The 13,654-nt window shown below is 35.5% G+C and overlaps 1 protein-coding gene across 1 annotated transcript; it reads left to right on the top strand.

The window, feature by feature from the left end:
- The first annotated feature begins 3,071 nt into the window (after nt 1-3,071).
- Nucleotides 3,072-11,705, top strand: LOC124170662 (J domain-containing protein). Its single transcript, XM_046549536.1, has 4 exons — nt 3,072-3,264; nt 3,344-3,445; nt 3,622-3,738; nt 6,908-11,705. Exons 1-4 carry the CDS (start codon nt 3,178-3,180, stop codon nt 7,124-7,126), a joined length of 525 nt encoding a protein of 174 aa, XP_046405492.1. The 5' UTR covers nt 3,072-3,177; the 3' UTR covers nt 7,127-11,705.
- Nucleotides 11,706-13,654: the final 1,949 nt, after the last annotated feature.

Below are 13,654 nucleotides of genomic sequence, written 5' to 3'. Positions count from 1 at the left end.
CCTTCAGCGTACATAAATATTACTTTTCCCCGGCAGTTGAAGAGAGAGGGATATCGATCAATATTAACTAGACGAAGACTTCCTAAAAATATTTTTATGTTTTGATTACATTAAAAACGGATATTATACGGTATTCGGAGAATTTATACAGGTTCTCTGAATACCCGATGCTCTAGAATTAAAATCAAGCAATCACACTTCATCCATCCAACTGTGAATATTCTAAAATATTTGGTAAAAAAAGCTCTTTTACAATTACACTATCCAATGAAGAGTATGTGGTAACAAGTCCTAACTACAGCCATAAGATGTATTGTGAATACGTCAGCCTAACTCGCCTCCTGTTCTCTCTCCTATTTCTAATTAAAATAAAGCTGATAAATATAAAAGAAATCTCTCTAAGTAAATCTTTCGAAGTGAGAATACTTAGGGTGGACTAATAAATACCTGCACCCAAATAGTTTGCGCAGTTGGCAACCCTAAAAACCCAGGCACCACATTGCATGACCTAGTTACGATAGTGCGAGGAAAATTGAACCAGCAATAATGTAAAATAAGGACGTGAGGTCAAAAAGACGAGTTCCCAATATATCTATTATCCACATACATTTATAATAGATTATGAAATTTAATCACCGCCATATTGCATTAAATTGCAATCCATTTAATACGTGCAAACAGTTCAAGAAACCACTACCATTGCAGCAAGGAAGTTTGACGCAGGAGAAAATAAAGTCCGTAGCCAGGGCTTTACCTAGTGGGAGATCAGGGTCGATATTCGGGAGAGCAGAGGTCTCTATGAGGTTGGTACGCGAACTTCATGTTTTCCATCGAATAACGTACAATCGAAATATCGAATGACCCTCCTCGCTCGTTTTTCAAAGAGAGGTACATCCCGGTCTGGGAGGAGTTTCTGCAAGCCCCCGAGCCATGACGCTACGGGCGACCTTAACCGTTCGATGCCCGGATTTCAATAGGATTTAATTTTTTTAATTTTTCTTCCACTTCTGCTTTCAACTCATAAATACGATAAGACAAATAGACGCAAAAAAATCACTAGCAAATTGATCTTAAAGCAGAAATTGGGTCGAAATGAAATATTTTGATTCAGATTTGAGCTCACAAGGAGTGCCAGGGTCCACTTAACAATTTAGGCAAAGCTCAACATTTTAGAGGGATAGGCAGGGAAATTTATTTTTAATACTCAAAGTAAAGATTGAATCAGTTCCTGAAAGGTATACTAGATAAAATAAATAGAACGCTCTTGCCAATTCTAGCCCATTTGGAAGAAATGGTCTTTTTTTAGAGTAATTTTCCAAATTTTTTGAAGCACCTCTCCTTGTCTCTGCCGCGAGCTGTCGCCGGTAAAGCTGTTTTCGGTCTAGGTTCTCCATTTGTTGAAGCTGTGCTCAAGGAGAAATATCGCTCTGAATTTTAATTTTCAAGTAAGTACAACAATCAAGTGCCTTTTTCTCTCCCACAAAACTATTTAAAGTTCCCTGACTGTAGGTTAGGTGGCAGACGGGATTTGGTCTTTCCGCCAGGAGGTTGTAAATACACTCGGTGTGTATTTACAACCTCCTTGACTTTCCGTCATCTATTCAGATGGTACTCTTCGTCTCCTTTGGGAAGAGTAGTGTTGTCGCCCGAGCCTCATGGAGGCAATGACAACAAGGAGTAATTAATATTGACACTTTATAATTCCCTGATGATGGGTCTCCCAATAACCGAGAAAGATTTGGCAAAAAGCTTACTCGGAGCCACGAAAGGGGCTGAAATATCATCATCGTCACTGCTGAAGCCTAGGATTAGGTAAAAATTTCTCCGATTATCTACCACACTCGAAAAATCTACACACACTCTAAAGGATGAAAAGGAAAGAAATGCGATGGCCGTCAAATTTCCTGGATGAAACTCAATTTTGTAGTAAGCCCACCCATTCCCTTAAAATATTAACCATTGCCTATATTTCCCCCGCGGTCTTAATCACTGGGGATTGTCGTTCTCTCCCTTTTGATTTCAGGAAACTCATTGACATTTAAGGTTTAAAAATGTTAGGCAATAGCTAGTTGCTATGATGAAGGCTAACAAAGAAAACATCATACACTTATGTTTTTGCGCACTTGCAGGTACGTATTCCTTTTAGTGCTTACAGGAAAATATTGCCTTAAGATGATAAAATAATATGGCCTAAGCATAGATCTACTCTAAATGAGGAGCGAAATAAAATCCCTAATCATACAGGCACGCTTCATAGAGATCCACAATGAGGAATACGACTCCTCTGTAAAGTTTTCGTTATTGTCGGAATTCCTTCTCTTAGAAACGGAGAGATAGAATCATGGCCATCACAATAATCCAAACCTCAGGAATGCTATTTGCTGCTAGTGGAGCAGAAATTTAATTCACTTTTAAAAGATTAGTTTTTATGTTAAATATTATTGCGTAATATTCTGGAAAAATATACAATTGCTCATTACTGTTATTTACATAAAAAGCATCCTTCGGATTTCAGAGTATACACTTGATATGTGAGGACATAACGAGCTTTTTATATCCGAACTATCTACAGCACTCCAGTGATAAGTCATTTCCTCACTTTTGTTTAAAGGTTATTATAAAATGTACTGCCGAGCATTGCCTTATTTCTATGTAATGGCAACCCCTAATGAAGACTTATCTTAAGGGGTGTCTAATTTCACTGTTAATGTATGCATATGTTGTAATATTTTGGGGCAGTGAAATAAATATCTTTATCTTTATCTTATCTTATCATCATCTTATACCTCAAGAAATGATCTTTGGTTGTGAAGTATTCTTAGGTTAATGAAAATACCTCAAAATGATATTATTAAACGATTAAATGTGAAAATAATTAATATATTTATTAATTTAAATTCAAAAATTAGAAAATTAGATAGGCTCAAAAATCTCCAGAAAATCTCATCATCCAAATGTCACAGTAGAGTTAAAATTTCTATTTCGCGCGCTGTCATGAAAAGCTATGACGATTGGGTAATTTCCCACAACCTTCACTCTCTCTCTCGGCGAACTGCGAAAAGACGAGTTGTTCACATCTTCGCAACAAATTCCTTATTCCCAGGGCAGCTGTTTCGGTTGAGGTCGGCAGTTTAGTAAAGCGGTCTCTTCAACAGGTGATCTTGTATTTATTAAAATATGAGTGGCATCGACGAAATCCTTGCTTATAAGCGAAAAGAAGAGGAAGATTTCTATTTCATCCTGGGCTGTGATGAAGATTCTTCGGTAGGTATCAATAAGGCATCCTTGAAGTATGTTTTGTTACCAGTCGTGTTCATATGTAATTTATTCTGTTGAATATTAGATGGAACAAATACAAACGGAGTATAAAGTGAGGGCTTTGCAGTATCATCCGGATAAGAACAACGGTGATAAAGAAGCGGAGGGAAAATTTCAGAAGCTAAAGGTATGATTAGTTAAGCTTTTGTGTTCTAATGCTGTGGCTCAAATACTTTCTATCTCACATTCGAGTTGGTATTGCGAAATTCCCAGCATTTTAGAAAGGTTGTAAAAATAGTTTTTATGATTCAACTCGGAGATTCGCTGAACCTGTTGTTTCCTTTCCTACCTATTTTCCATCAGGAAGCCAAAGAAATACTAAGTGATCCAGAAAAGCGCGCTCATTATGATAAATGGAGACGCAGTGGTATAAGTATTAGCTACAAACAATGGTGCGGAATGAAAGAGCATGTGCAGCAGGTGAGCAGTTAATCATTTCAACGAAGCCTATGTTAAGCTACCCCAAAATTACCTGTTTTGAATATCTTTTTGAAGCCTTAATTTTTCAGATTTGTGATGTGAAGATAACCTTGGTCGTTTATTTATCGATTGGAAAAGCTTTAATAACTTAGATTACCTTTTCACAGCGAGTTTTAGCATTTACAGAAAACATGTCGCATTAAATCATTTGATTTAGGTGTGGAATTTATGGAGATGGTGCCATGAGATCCTAGTGGATAGGTAATCGGATATCTACACATTAGCGTACCTATCTGGCCAATTGTCTCTATCTCCACCGCACTTGTGAGAAACAAGAGTTGTCATTGTGCCTGAAGTTATTTGGGAAGTAGTACAGTAGTAGATTGTGATGGGATATTATGACATTTCTTTCTTATGACCCAAGTTGTTTCATTGCTCACAGTGACACTGTGTGGCATTTTTATTTAGGGAAATCTGTCCTATTTGCTCTAATTATCTCCGGGATACATTGATTTCATTTTTACCAAAATGAAATTAAACTCCTGAAATATGCAACTCTTCAAGTCTCAACTGTTAACTTTTGGAAACACTTGCAGTTTTGGAAGTCTGGATTAGGTAGCCATATTGGCCACATCCATATGGACCATGAGAATTGGTTATAAGTGCATACTCAATGAATGCCAGTAACTTCCATCTAGGCTATTGCAATTGAAAAATCTGACTTATGAAAATTAGGTAGCTGTTTAGGCATAGCTCACATACTTAAATTATGAAATGTTTATTTTTACAAGTCATTTAGTCATGCATGAGAAAGTAGTTTCTCTCAGAGACATAACTATATTACCTATAATCAGAGGTGAGCACAATACATTTAAATTGTATTTAGATATAAAATACTCTAGAAAATTATATTTTCAATCAAAAATATAATTGTAGTTCCAAAATTATTTTTCAGAGTACAATCTTCTTTTGAACTGTGAAATTCAAATTCAGTAATTCCACCAATAAAAATGTATTAATTTAATGCAACTTCACCATTACATTCCTTATGCAGGCTTCCGCGGGTCGATGAGTATGAAGATACGTCTCTTTCGGGTAAAACACCGCGTGGGTCCATTGTTCTCGGACGACAGTTTCGCCGGCGTTACAGTCGGCTTCTTCAGGTCAGTGAAGTGGTGGAAAGAAGCCGACTGTAACGCCGGCGAAACTGTCGTCCGAGAACAATGGACCCACGCGGTGTTTTACCCGAAAGAGACGTATCTTCACCATTACAATCCATTTTTGGGTCTCTCCTGACGACATTCCCAGCAGGAGGAACGAAACTTCAAGTTTAAATATTAAGCACGCAGACTAACACCCAAAAATGGATTGTAATAGTGCATCTAATTGATGTGGAAACCTTAAAACTGAAATTTATGCAACTTCCTTGTAAATTAAATGCATAGCAATTCATTGTACGTCATCACCACATTCAAAAAACTGGTACTAACTCACAGATACCTTATATTTTGTACACGATGATGATGTCCAAATCAACTCTTGGTTCTCGTTGAAAAATTCAGGTGATAACTTAGTTAATGCATTTTATTTACGATGCTAAGCAAATGCCATGTAATTACACTGGAGGAGATGGAATTCTACTCCTTAAAATTGGGGAATCAAAAATTCTTACCTCTCTTCCTCTTGTTGTCAAAATTTTTAATTTGAAGGATAAATGCAGATGAGAGGAAATTGCCACGATACACCTAATTCATATAATGCATACCATCACTGAGGAGGTGACAGTTTCTCCTGGGAGACCAAAAAAATTTGAGGTTGTTCAATACCAACAGCATCTTCATCTATTACATCAAAATGTCACAGGAAGCGAAAGTTTCCCCCTCTAAAAGAGGAGGAATGTATGTTACAAAGGATGCCTCACCCCTATTAGGTGAATTTAATGAGGCCTGATGCAATATCCACCTTCTATGCCTATAAGCAACAGAGCATGCCTCTCCCTAGCTCTTGTCACAAGCCCTTAGCATATTCTCTCTTGTCTATCAAAATTAATTGAGTTTTTTTCTTTCCCTTGACCTCTCAGTTTGATGTTGATTCAGAGCCTTGGAGTATAGGTCTTGAAGAATTGTAAATGCAACATTTTGCCAATGTTTCAGTATATGTATACACCTTCATCAGGGCTATGAATGAATATGAGAACATAGTTTATTAGGTAAAAGGTGAATGAAAAGGTTATAAAAATGTTTTTTGCGATAATATTATGCTATGCTTTTAACTTCAAAAGCATCAAAATTTTAGATACTGTAAGTAATTTAACTAAAAGATTATTTGAAGAAATGATAAATATTTCCAGAAATAATAATAGTTGTAATAAGAGATCAGATATTAAACATTTAATCAGAAGTTATTATTATTTAATTAATGAAAATTAATAGGTAACTTTTACGGTATCAGCTTAATCGCCATAAATAAAAAAATCCAATTCATTGCAGGAAAGGTATGTCAAAATTCTAGTCTCTTCTTTTTAATTGATTTACAACTGAATTCTGATATTTTATTATTTAGAAATCAGGGTTCATAATTTTGTTGGTCGATGCAAATCACTAAAGTTCGGAAAATATGTCTTTCAAATGACTGCATTTTCATGCCCACCTCTGTCTGTAACTTTCAAAATTGTAGTTTTTTCTTCATAATTTTTGTTCTTGGTTTTTCCATAAGAAAAATTTGCTACTCCTACAGTACATTCAATCCTATTTAATCAATTAATGATTATGAATATGAAATTAAGATATGACCTCAAAATAAATTGGAGCTTAGTGGAAATACCCTATCTTGTTATCAGGGCATCGTTGGGGAGGGGGTTAAGGGTGAACCACCAAATAATAACAAATAAATGAATTGTAGAAAATGGATTATCTACGTATAAATTTACCATTTCATTGAAGGCTGAAGATCCACCCCTCCCAAAGGAAAAAATTTGAATTGGGAGGCCCAATCAATATCAAAGTGTTGGTAGTTGCTCCAGTCACCTTCTGTTGGATGCAACACAATTATTAATCATTCACCTTCCATTAATTGTGCAGTTTGACCAATCATCACCGTCTACTTTCATTATTTCCCAACAGACGAAAGATGTACCATATACATTGAATTTCCCATATTTTTCTTGCAGTCAATGCACTGGTCTATTCCAAAAACCAAAGATCGTATGATTGAGCCTGCTGAAGGTACCACAGCCAATGCTGGTCCCTCTACATCCCGCGAGAGTCAGCGGAGGGCTTCGGAAGGAGGGGCAAATATTCACTATGGCAATCGCAATATTGGAGGGGTCAAGTGGGACTCTGACCCACCAAGCGAGGTTGTGAGCAAATTCCGTAATTATGAAATTTGAGCTGTGTGCAAAAAAAACCCCTAGCTCAAAGTAGTTGAATTGTCTTTTTCCCAGAGGAGATCCTGCTCTCAGTAGTCAAAACTTGTCTGTTAAATGGTGCAGTGTTTGCTCCTGTGTCTACTAGGAATGAATTTGCATAGAGAGATTAACGTAGGATGTCTATTATAAAATTTGGCTCATGGGTCATTCTCTGCAAAGGGGATTAGTTAAAAATACATTTAATATATTATGGGAATAGTGTTTCCTGTGGAGATTGAGTGTTACATAGATAAAATTGGCTGATATGAAAGTTAACAATTTGGGGTAAAACGAGAGATATATATATAAGAGAGTTGCTATTGTTATGTGAGTTTGTTTATTGTTCTTGAAATTTTTAAACAGTATTGAAAGGTTAAATTTATGCAAAATCCTTGGATGTTTGGATATCTGTGAACATTACTATTTAGAGAAAGTAATATGATTTTTTAGAGTGTATGATCAGTTCATCAATATTCTAATTGCTGTGTATTCTACAATTTTTAATTGATCTTTTTGATATCATCTTGCATGCTGTCTTTGTTCATTGGAAAATGTTGAAAACTATTTTACTTGCACAAATATTTATATACCACATCTACAAATATGGATATTCATGCTCTGGATTCATTCAAATTGAAGCATTTTTATGAGGAACAGGAAGCTAATGATGAATTGGTTTTGATACTTTACAACAAAGTAATTTTTTCCATTCATAAGTGCCAAATTAGGTACTCCTAAGAGACTGTGGCTAACTGGGAGGTGTTTTTGAGAGTTTTTGAATAACTTATTGATATGAGGAGATTGTTCAGAAAACTGTTTGTCTGATATAGCTATTTGCCTAGTGTAAACTTTTTAGCTCAAAACTGACAGAGGGGAATAGCTCTAGCAAGAAATGTGGAACTTAATCTGTTGCCAAGAGTTCAGGTTTGATGAGACTATATAAATAGTATAAAAGTCAACAATGGAGTGGAATCCTTGAATCTTAATGCCATAATTAGTTGATGGCATGTTGGCTTCAATTGTATGTGCGTGTGGTTGAATCTCCATTTAGTTAGTGTTTTAAAGATTTTACCCCACCAAAGGTGCTGGTCTACTTATTGCACGTGTTGTTAATTATTCCAAAAAGTTGTTTATGCTGTTTGAAGTAGAAGGATTCTCTATTTTTGTGATATGCCTTTTTGCTGTCATTTTGCACATCTTATACTTAATATTATCTCTTATCCCCGTGCACAGAAAGAATTTTATTTTTTATTTCGTAATTTTTATGTAATTTCTAATCTCTGAATTTTCTATTTTATTACTCTCTGAAAGCCTTTATTTTTGCAGACTTATTATTGCTTTACAATGGGTGAATCATTTCTTTTCAATATTTTTATATATTTTTTCATACATATTTTTTCATACGTATTTTTTGTAAATTGGGTAATGATAGTAATTTATTCTTGTTATTCTAGTATTATGATATTTATTTTTTTATGATTTGATCTACAATGATGTTCCTTATATTTAACTGCATTCTGCAGTGGTCTCATTATGCCATGGGTGACTATCAGTTTTTTTTGTAGATAAGTTGTGAAAAGATGAGAGATTAACGTACTCATGAGTACAGAAAAAATATGCTGTGAATAATAGGAGTGGTACTGGTCTAGAATATATGACTTGTTTAGGGATAGGTTGGTTCATTCTTTATTTCTTGGTTCCACCCATTCAGAATCCTAGAATCAGAACCAAAGCCAAAAATTGTACACAAATTGCTGTAATAATTTGTGCTATGCACTAAATTTGAAAACTTTTTTGTTAATAGCTAATTTGTATTAATAGCTATATTTAGAGTGATGCCATAGATTCAGTTGCTTGAGAGATAATTTACTGTGTAATTTTTGGCATTTTCATGATACATATACACATGGGCAAAAGTCATTAACATATAGATTTTTAAGTTGGAGCGATAAAAAAGAAAAACTTAATAAAGAATCATAACCAAGAATTAATGACAAGAATCAAACCAGAATCAGAAATGATGGACATACCAGAGTAGACAAAATGGTGGAACCGACCTATCCTTAGATTTGCTGGCGATGAATCTGGTGAGGAAAACTTGGCTAATTGGTTTTTTATATATGGGTAGCTTTTGCCATTCATATAGATCTTTATTTTGTGTTGGATAAAAGCATTAAGGGTCCGAATACTATGTGGGCAGTAGTTTCTATCTTCATCAAGATTTCATTAATGGTTATTCTCTGGGAACATGGGTAATTTTTCTGATGGGTTCTTGAATGACAATCTGGAGTTTTCCTATTAATGTGTAGAGGATGTTGAAAATCGTGCTTGAAAAGGCAGTGGCTGTGTATTTACTGGCGGGATAATGCGTACGAGTTTACTTTTGGAGTGGATTGAAGGAATTGGATTTCCTCCTATTTCAATGAGAAGTGTCATGAATATAATTTTGTTGAAGTGATGTATTTATTGTTTGCATTTATTTTATTTTTGGAGTTGCATTTATAGATGAGTCTAGTTGCCACACCTGCCAAGCATACTGGTTGGCTAATGTGCTTGCCTGTCAATTTGCGGTTGTGCATTCAAGTGCTGTTTTGGCATGACTGAGGTCTTGAATCCATTGTTCAGACCCTGACAGCAAGTGATAGCTCTTTAGGATGTGAGTTATGAATTTACAGGTCACCAAAGATGCCTACCAGGAAATGACATAGGCTTTCTTTTATATTTTGAATGACTTTTAACTCTGCATAGATTGTACGAACGTTTCTACTTCTGAATCACTGACGAAATAGCTGAGATTGATGACTCTTTCTATATATTTACAGCATATTATAAGATATTTCAGCTTTTAAATGTGCTGTGGCATACTGTGTGAATTTAATGGTTATGAGTGAACTAAGTTTTGGAATTGTGCCATATGCTTGTTCATGATTTTTGTATGTAATAATACCTATTTCATCCAGTTTCAACCATTTTGTGGGTCTTCATGTGATCTTAACTGTTAAGATATTTTTAGGTAATGAAATGTCAAACTGAACTTTTTAAGGTCTAGATAGTTTTATTTTTGGAATCCATTTTGAATAAACATGCTCAACCGGAAGAGTAAGCATACCTGTTGCTGTATGGGATACTATATTTTATGTTGACATATGGGCTTATATGTACTGTTATGCCAGCTAATGGTGATATGATTTTGTTTCTGGCAATCCAAATTTTAAGGGAATATTTTAACCCAAAAAAGTCCTTACCTTATAAAATCAAGAACTAAAGGGATTCTTGGGTAACTAACTGTTCATGTAATGCTGACCCTTTTGCATAGAATGACTCGAACACGAGTTTCTTCATGTGCAATATTATTGGATTTAGCGTGAATTTAGTAGTGGGTCTTGTTTGATGTCATTGAGTAAGTGTTTTTCTTATTATCATGTATATGTTAGATGTTCAATGTTTACACTGGAGTATGTCTTTGTCTTCATATGTTGGGCATCACATGATTCAATGATCTAATGTAGGTATCCTTATGTTTGCTAGTATTAAAAAAAATGGGTGGGTCTTCGTTATTGCTACAAGTGGCAATTTTTCTCATAGTTTAACTTATCTCATTTACTGAGCAATGAATATGCTCATGTATGAGCTTCTGTGATTATTGTGACATGAAAAAACTTAGTGGTATAAAATTTGTACTTGTAGTTAGAATCAGTGAATGAAAACCTTCACGGATGAAATGCTATATTGTACCTGTCCGATGTATTTCAAGTCCTACTCTAGTCTTTACGTGACGCAATGGGATGAAATAATCATACACCTTTTCTACAACTGTGTCCAGTATATGTTTTCTAAATTAAGGGACTCTCATAAATTACACAATTAAAAAGTTTTGTTATGTAACAGTTAAACATATTTTTACTATCAGGATACAAACGGAAAACTCTGAAAAGTCTGAGAACAAAACATATGTAATTCATGATTTTTGTAGTACCCCAAGGGAACAGTGGGTGAAAGAAATTAAGGGAAGGGAAACAGGGTATAAGGAATTGTCTTTAATCATTATGAGATTAGAACATTGCTTCAGAACTGAGGGAGCATTTGGTTTTTTGAATGTTGATGGAGTTGTGAGAAGGATTATTAATTTGTTGAATTTGATGGAATGACTGAGTAACCGGTGCCATTCAACAATCCATTTGGATCTGTTACACATTCTTGTGGCTCGTCGATGAAAAGATGCCAAGACTTCGAAAAAGCTCATCGTTATTTTGAGTGGTGATTGGGTCCAGTGTCATTTTTTCTAATACATAATATGCAAAGGCATGTAACTGTAATTCCAGCACTAAGGGGTAAATTATTCAATTATTCAAATGATTGCTGGCGTTTGTACTGATTCTCGTAATCTCTTTTTCTTTTGTAAACCATTTTCAGATTTCTATATACATTTACATTTATAAAAACCTTGGTGTGTTGTCTTCAGTTTAAAAGATGATGTATATGTATTCTGAAATTTTATCTGACTGCTCTGATTTGTAAATGTCACCTGAATAAATTACATAATAAACTTTGAAATCACCAACCACAGTATATATCATTTATATGAAAAACTATTATAAAACAAATATCTTTAATTGATTGTATTAACCTTGTTAATTAGAGCCTGAAAATTATTGGTATGCATTAGTGTTTTGGTTTTAATCAAATTTGATCATTTTTCCAAAAATATTGGAAAGCTACTGAAAGTCCACTTTCGAAAAGTAATGATATTAAAATGAATTTTCATCACCTCTACTCGGAGGTATAAAAATATAACTTCTCCATTTCTCTAATGCATCAACCTAAATATTAAAATAAATTCAAAAGAAATGATGGGTCGAAATAAGGATATGAGCTCTACGGCCTTGAATATGGAATAGAAGATGAAAAAGATCCAAAAGCCATCGGGGAGAGTGGGCCACAAAGAGACAAAAATCACTATCAATTTTCATATTTTTTTAAATTTATATAATGTATTCGCGGCTGAGCTTAAAGCTACCGGGTTTCGGATGGTGGGTCGACCTTTAGATATAGAGGTTAGCAGCGAGATAAGCGAGCTCTCTCGTCGAATAAGCAGTCGTGGACAAAAAGTGGCGGTGTTCTGAGGGGGTATTGGGCTACCCTTGGGTAAGGTAACTGACACACATTTCACTACGGGCGTGGTAACATTTACTTAAACGGCTGTAGTACTGCAATGTGGAAGGCAAGGGGAAACCACCACATTATCATCCCGAGGAGTCACAGCTACTCCACTCAATTTATATAATGACATGATGGAATTCTCTCAGGTAAAATATTCCGGAGGTAAACTAGTCCCCCATTCGGATCTCCAGGCGGGGACTACACGAGAGGGTACATTGGTCAAAGGTGATGGAATGTTAAGGATAGGAACATGGAACATTAGATCACTACTAACCTGTGATAGGCTAGAAAACTTGAAGGTGGAGATGCGAAGAATGAACCTCGATGTATTAGGCATCAGCGAAATGAAGTGGCCCCAGGAAGGAGACTTTTGGAGTGGAAGCTACAGAATGATACACACAGGATCGCTACATGGTAATTCTGGAGTAGGGATAATGCTTTGAAAGAGTGCCGGAATACATGTAAAAAGGTATCTGCAGTTTAATGAAATGATAGTAATGGTGAACAAAGAAACTAAACCCTTAGCTACAGTAGTGGTGCAAGTTTACATGCCTACGTCAGATTATGAAGACGAAGAAGTAGAAGATGTCTACCAAGATATGGCGTAAGTTATCAAGCAGGTAAGAGGGGAAGAAAATTTAATTATTTTAGGTGACTGGAACGCTGTCGTTGGCGAAGGTCAAGACAGAATAATAACTGGGAAATATGGGTTAGGTAATCGAAATGAAAGAGGAGAAAGGCTACTTGAATTCTGCACTGAGCACAGGCTAGTGGTTGCCAACACTTAATTCAAAACTCCCTTCCGAAGGAGATGCACGTGGAAGATGCCAGGAGACCATAGAAGATTCCAAATCGACTACATTCTAGTGAAACAAAGATTCAGGAACCAGGTGAAGGACTGCAAAAGTTATTCAGGGGCAGATATCGATAGTGACCATAACTTAGTTATGATGAAATGCCACCTTAAATTTTAAAAATTAAAGAAAGCCGTGAAAAACATATGGCAGGTTGAAAAATTGAAGGAGGTTCAGCATCAACTGGCTCTTAAAGAGGCTGTAGAAAAGAAAATAGGGGAGGATACGACCAATAAACCAGGGGAAGAGAGTTGGAAAACCATTAGAAGTGGTCTGCAGGCAGCAGCTGAGAAAGTCCTTGGTAAAAGAAGAGTCGTTATGAAAAAACCATGGATCACGCATGAAGTATTAGATCTCATTGAAGAAAGAAGAAAATACAAGGCTGCGAAAACAGAGGAAGGACAGAATTGTTACAAGAGAATAAGGAACGAAATACGTCGTAAAACACGGAAGGCTAGAGAAACATGGATGAAAAATATTTGTGAAGACGTACAAA

The sequence above is a fragment of the Ischnura elegans genome, chromosome X (assembly GCF_921293095.1).
Source record: "Ischnura elegans chromosome X, ioIscEleg1.1, whole genome shotgun sequence".
NCBI lineage: Eukaryota > Metazoa > Arthropoda > Insecta > Odonata > Coenagrionidae > Ischnura > Ischnura elegans.
This window is presented reverse-complemented; position numbering and strand designations above follow the sequence as displayed.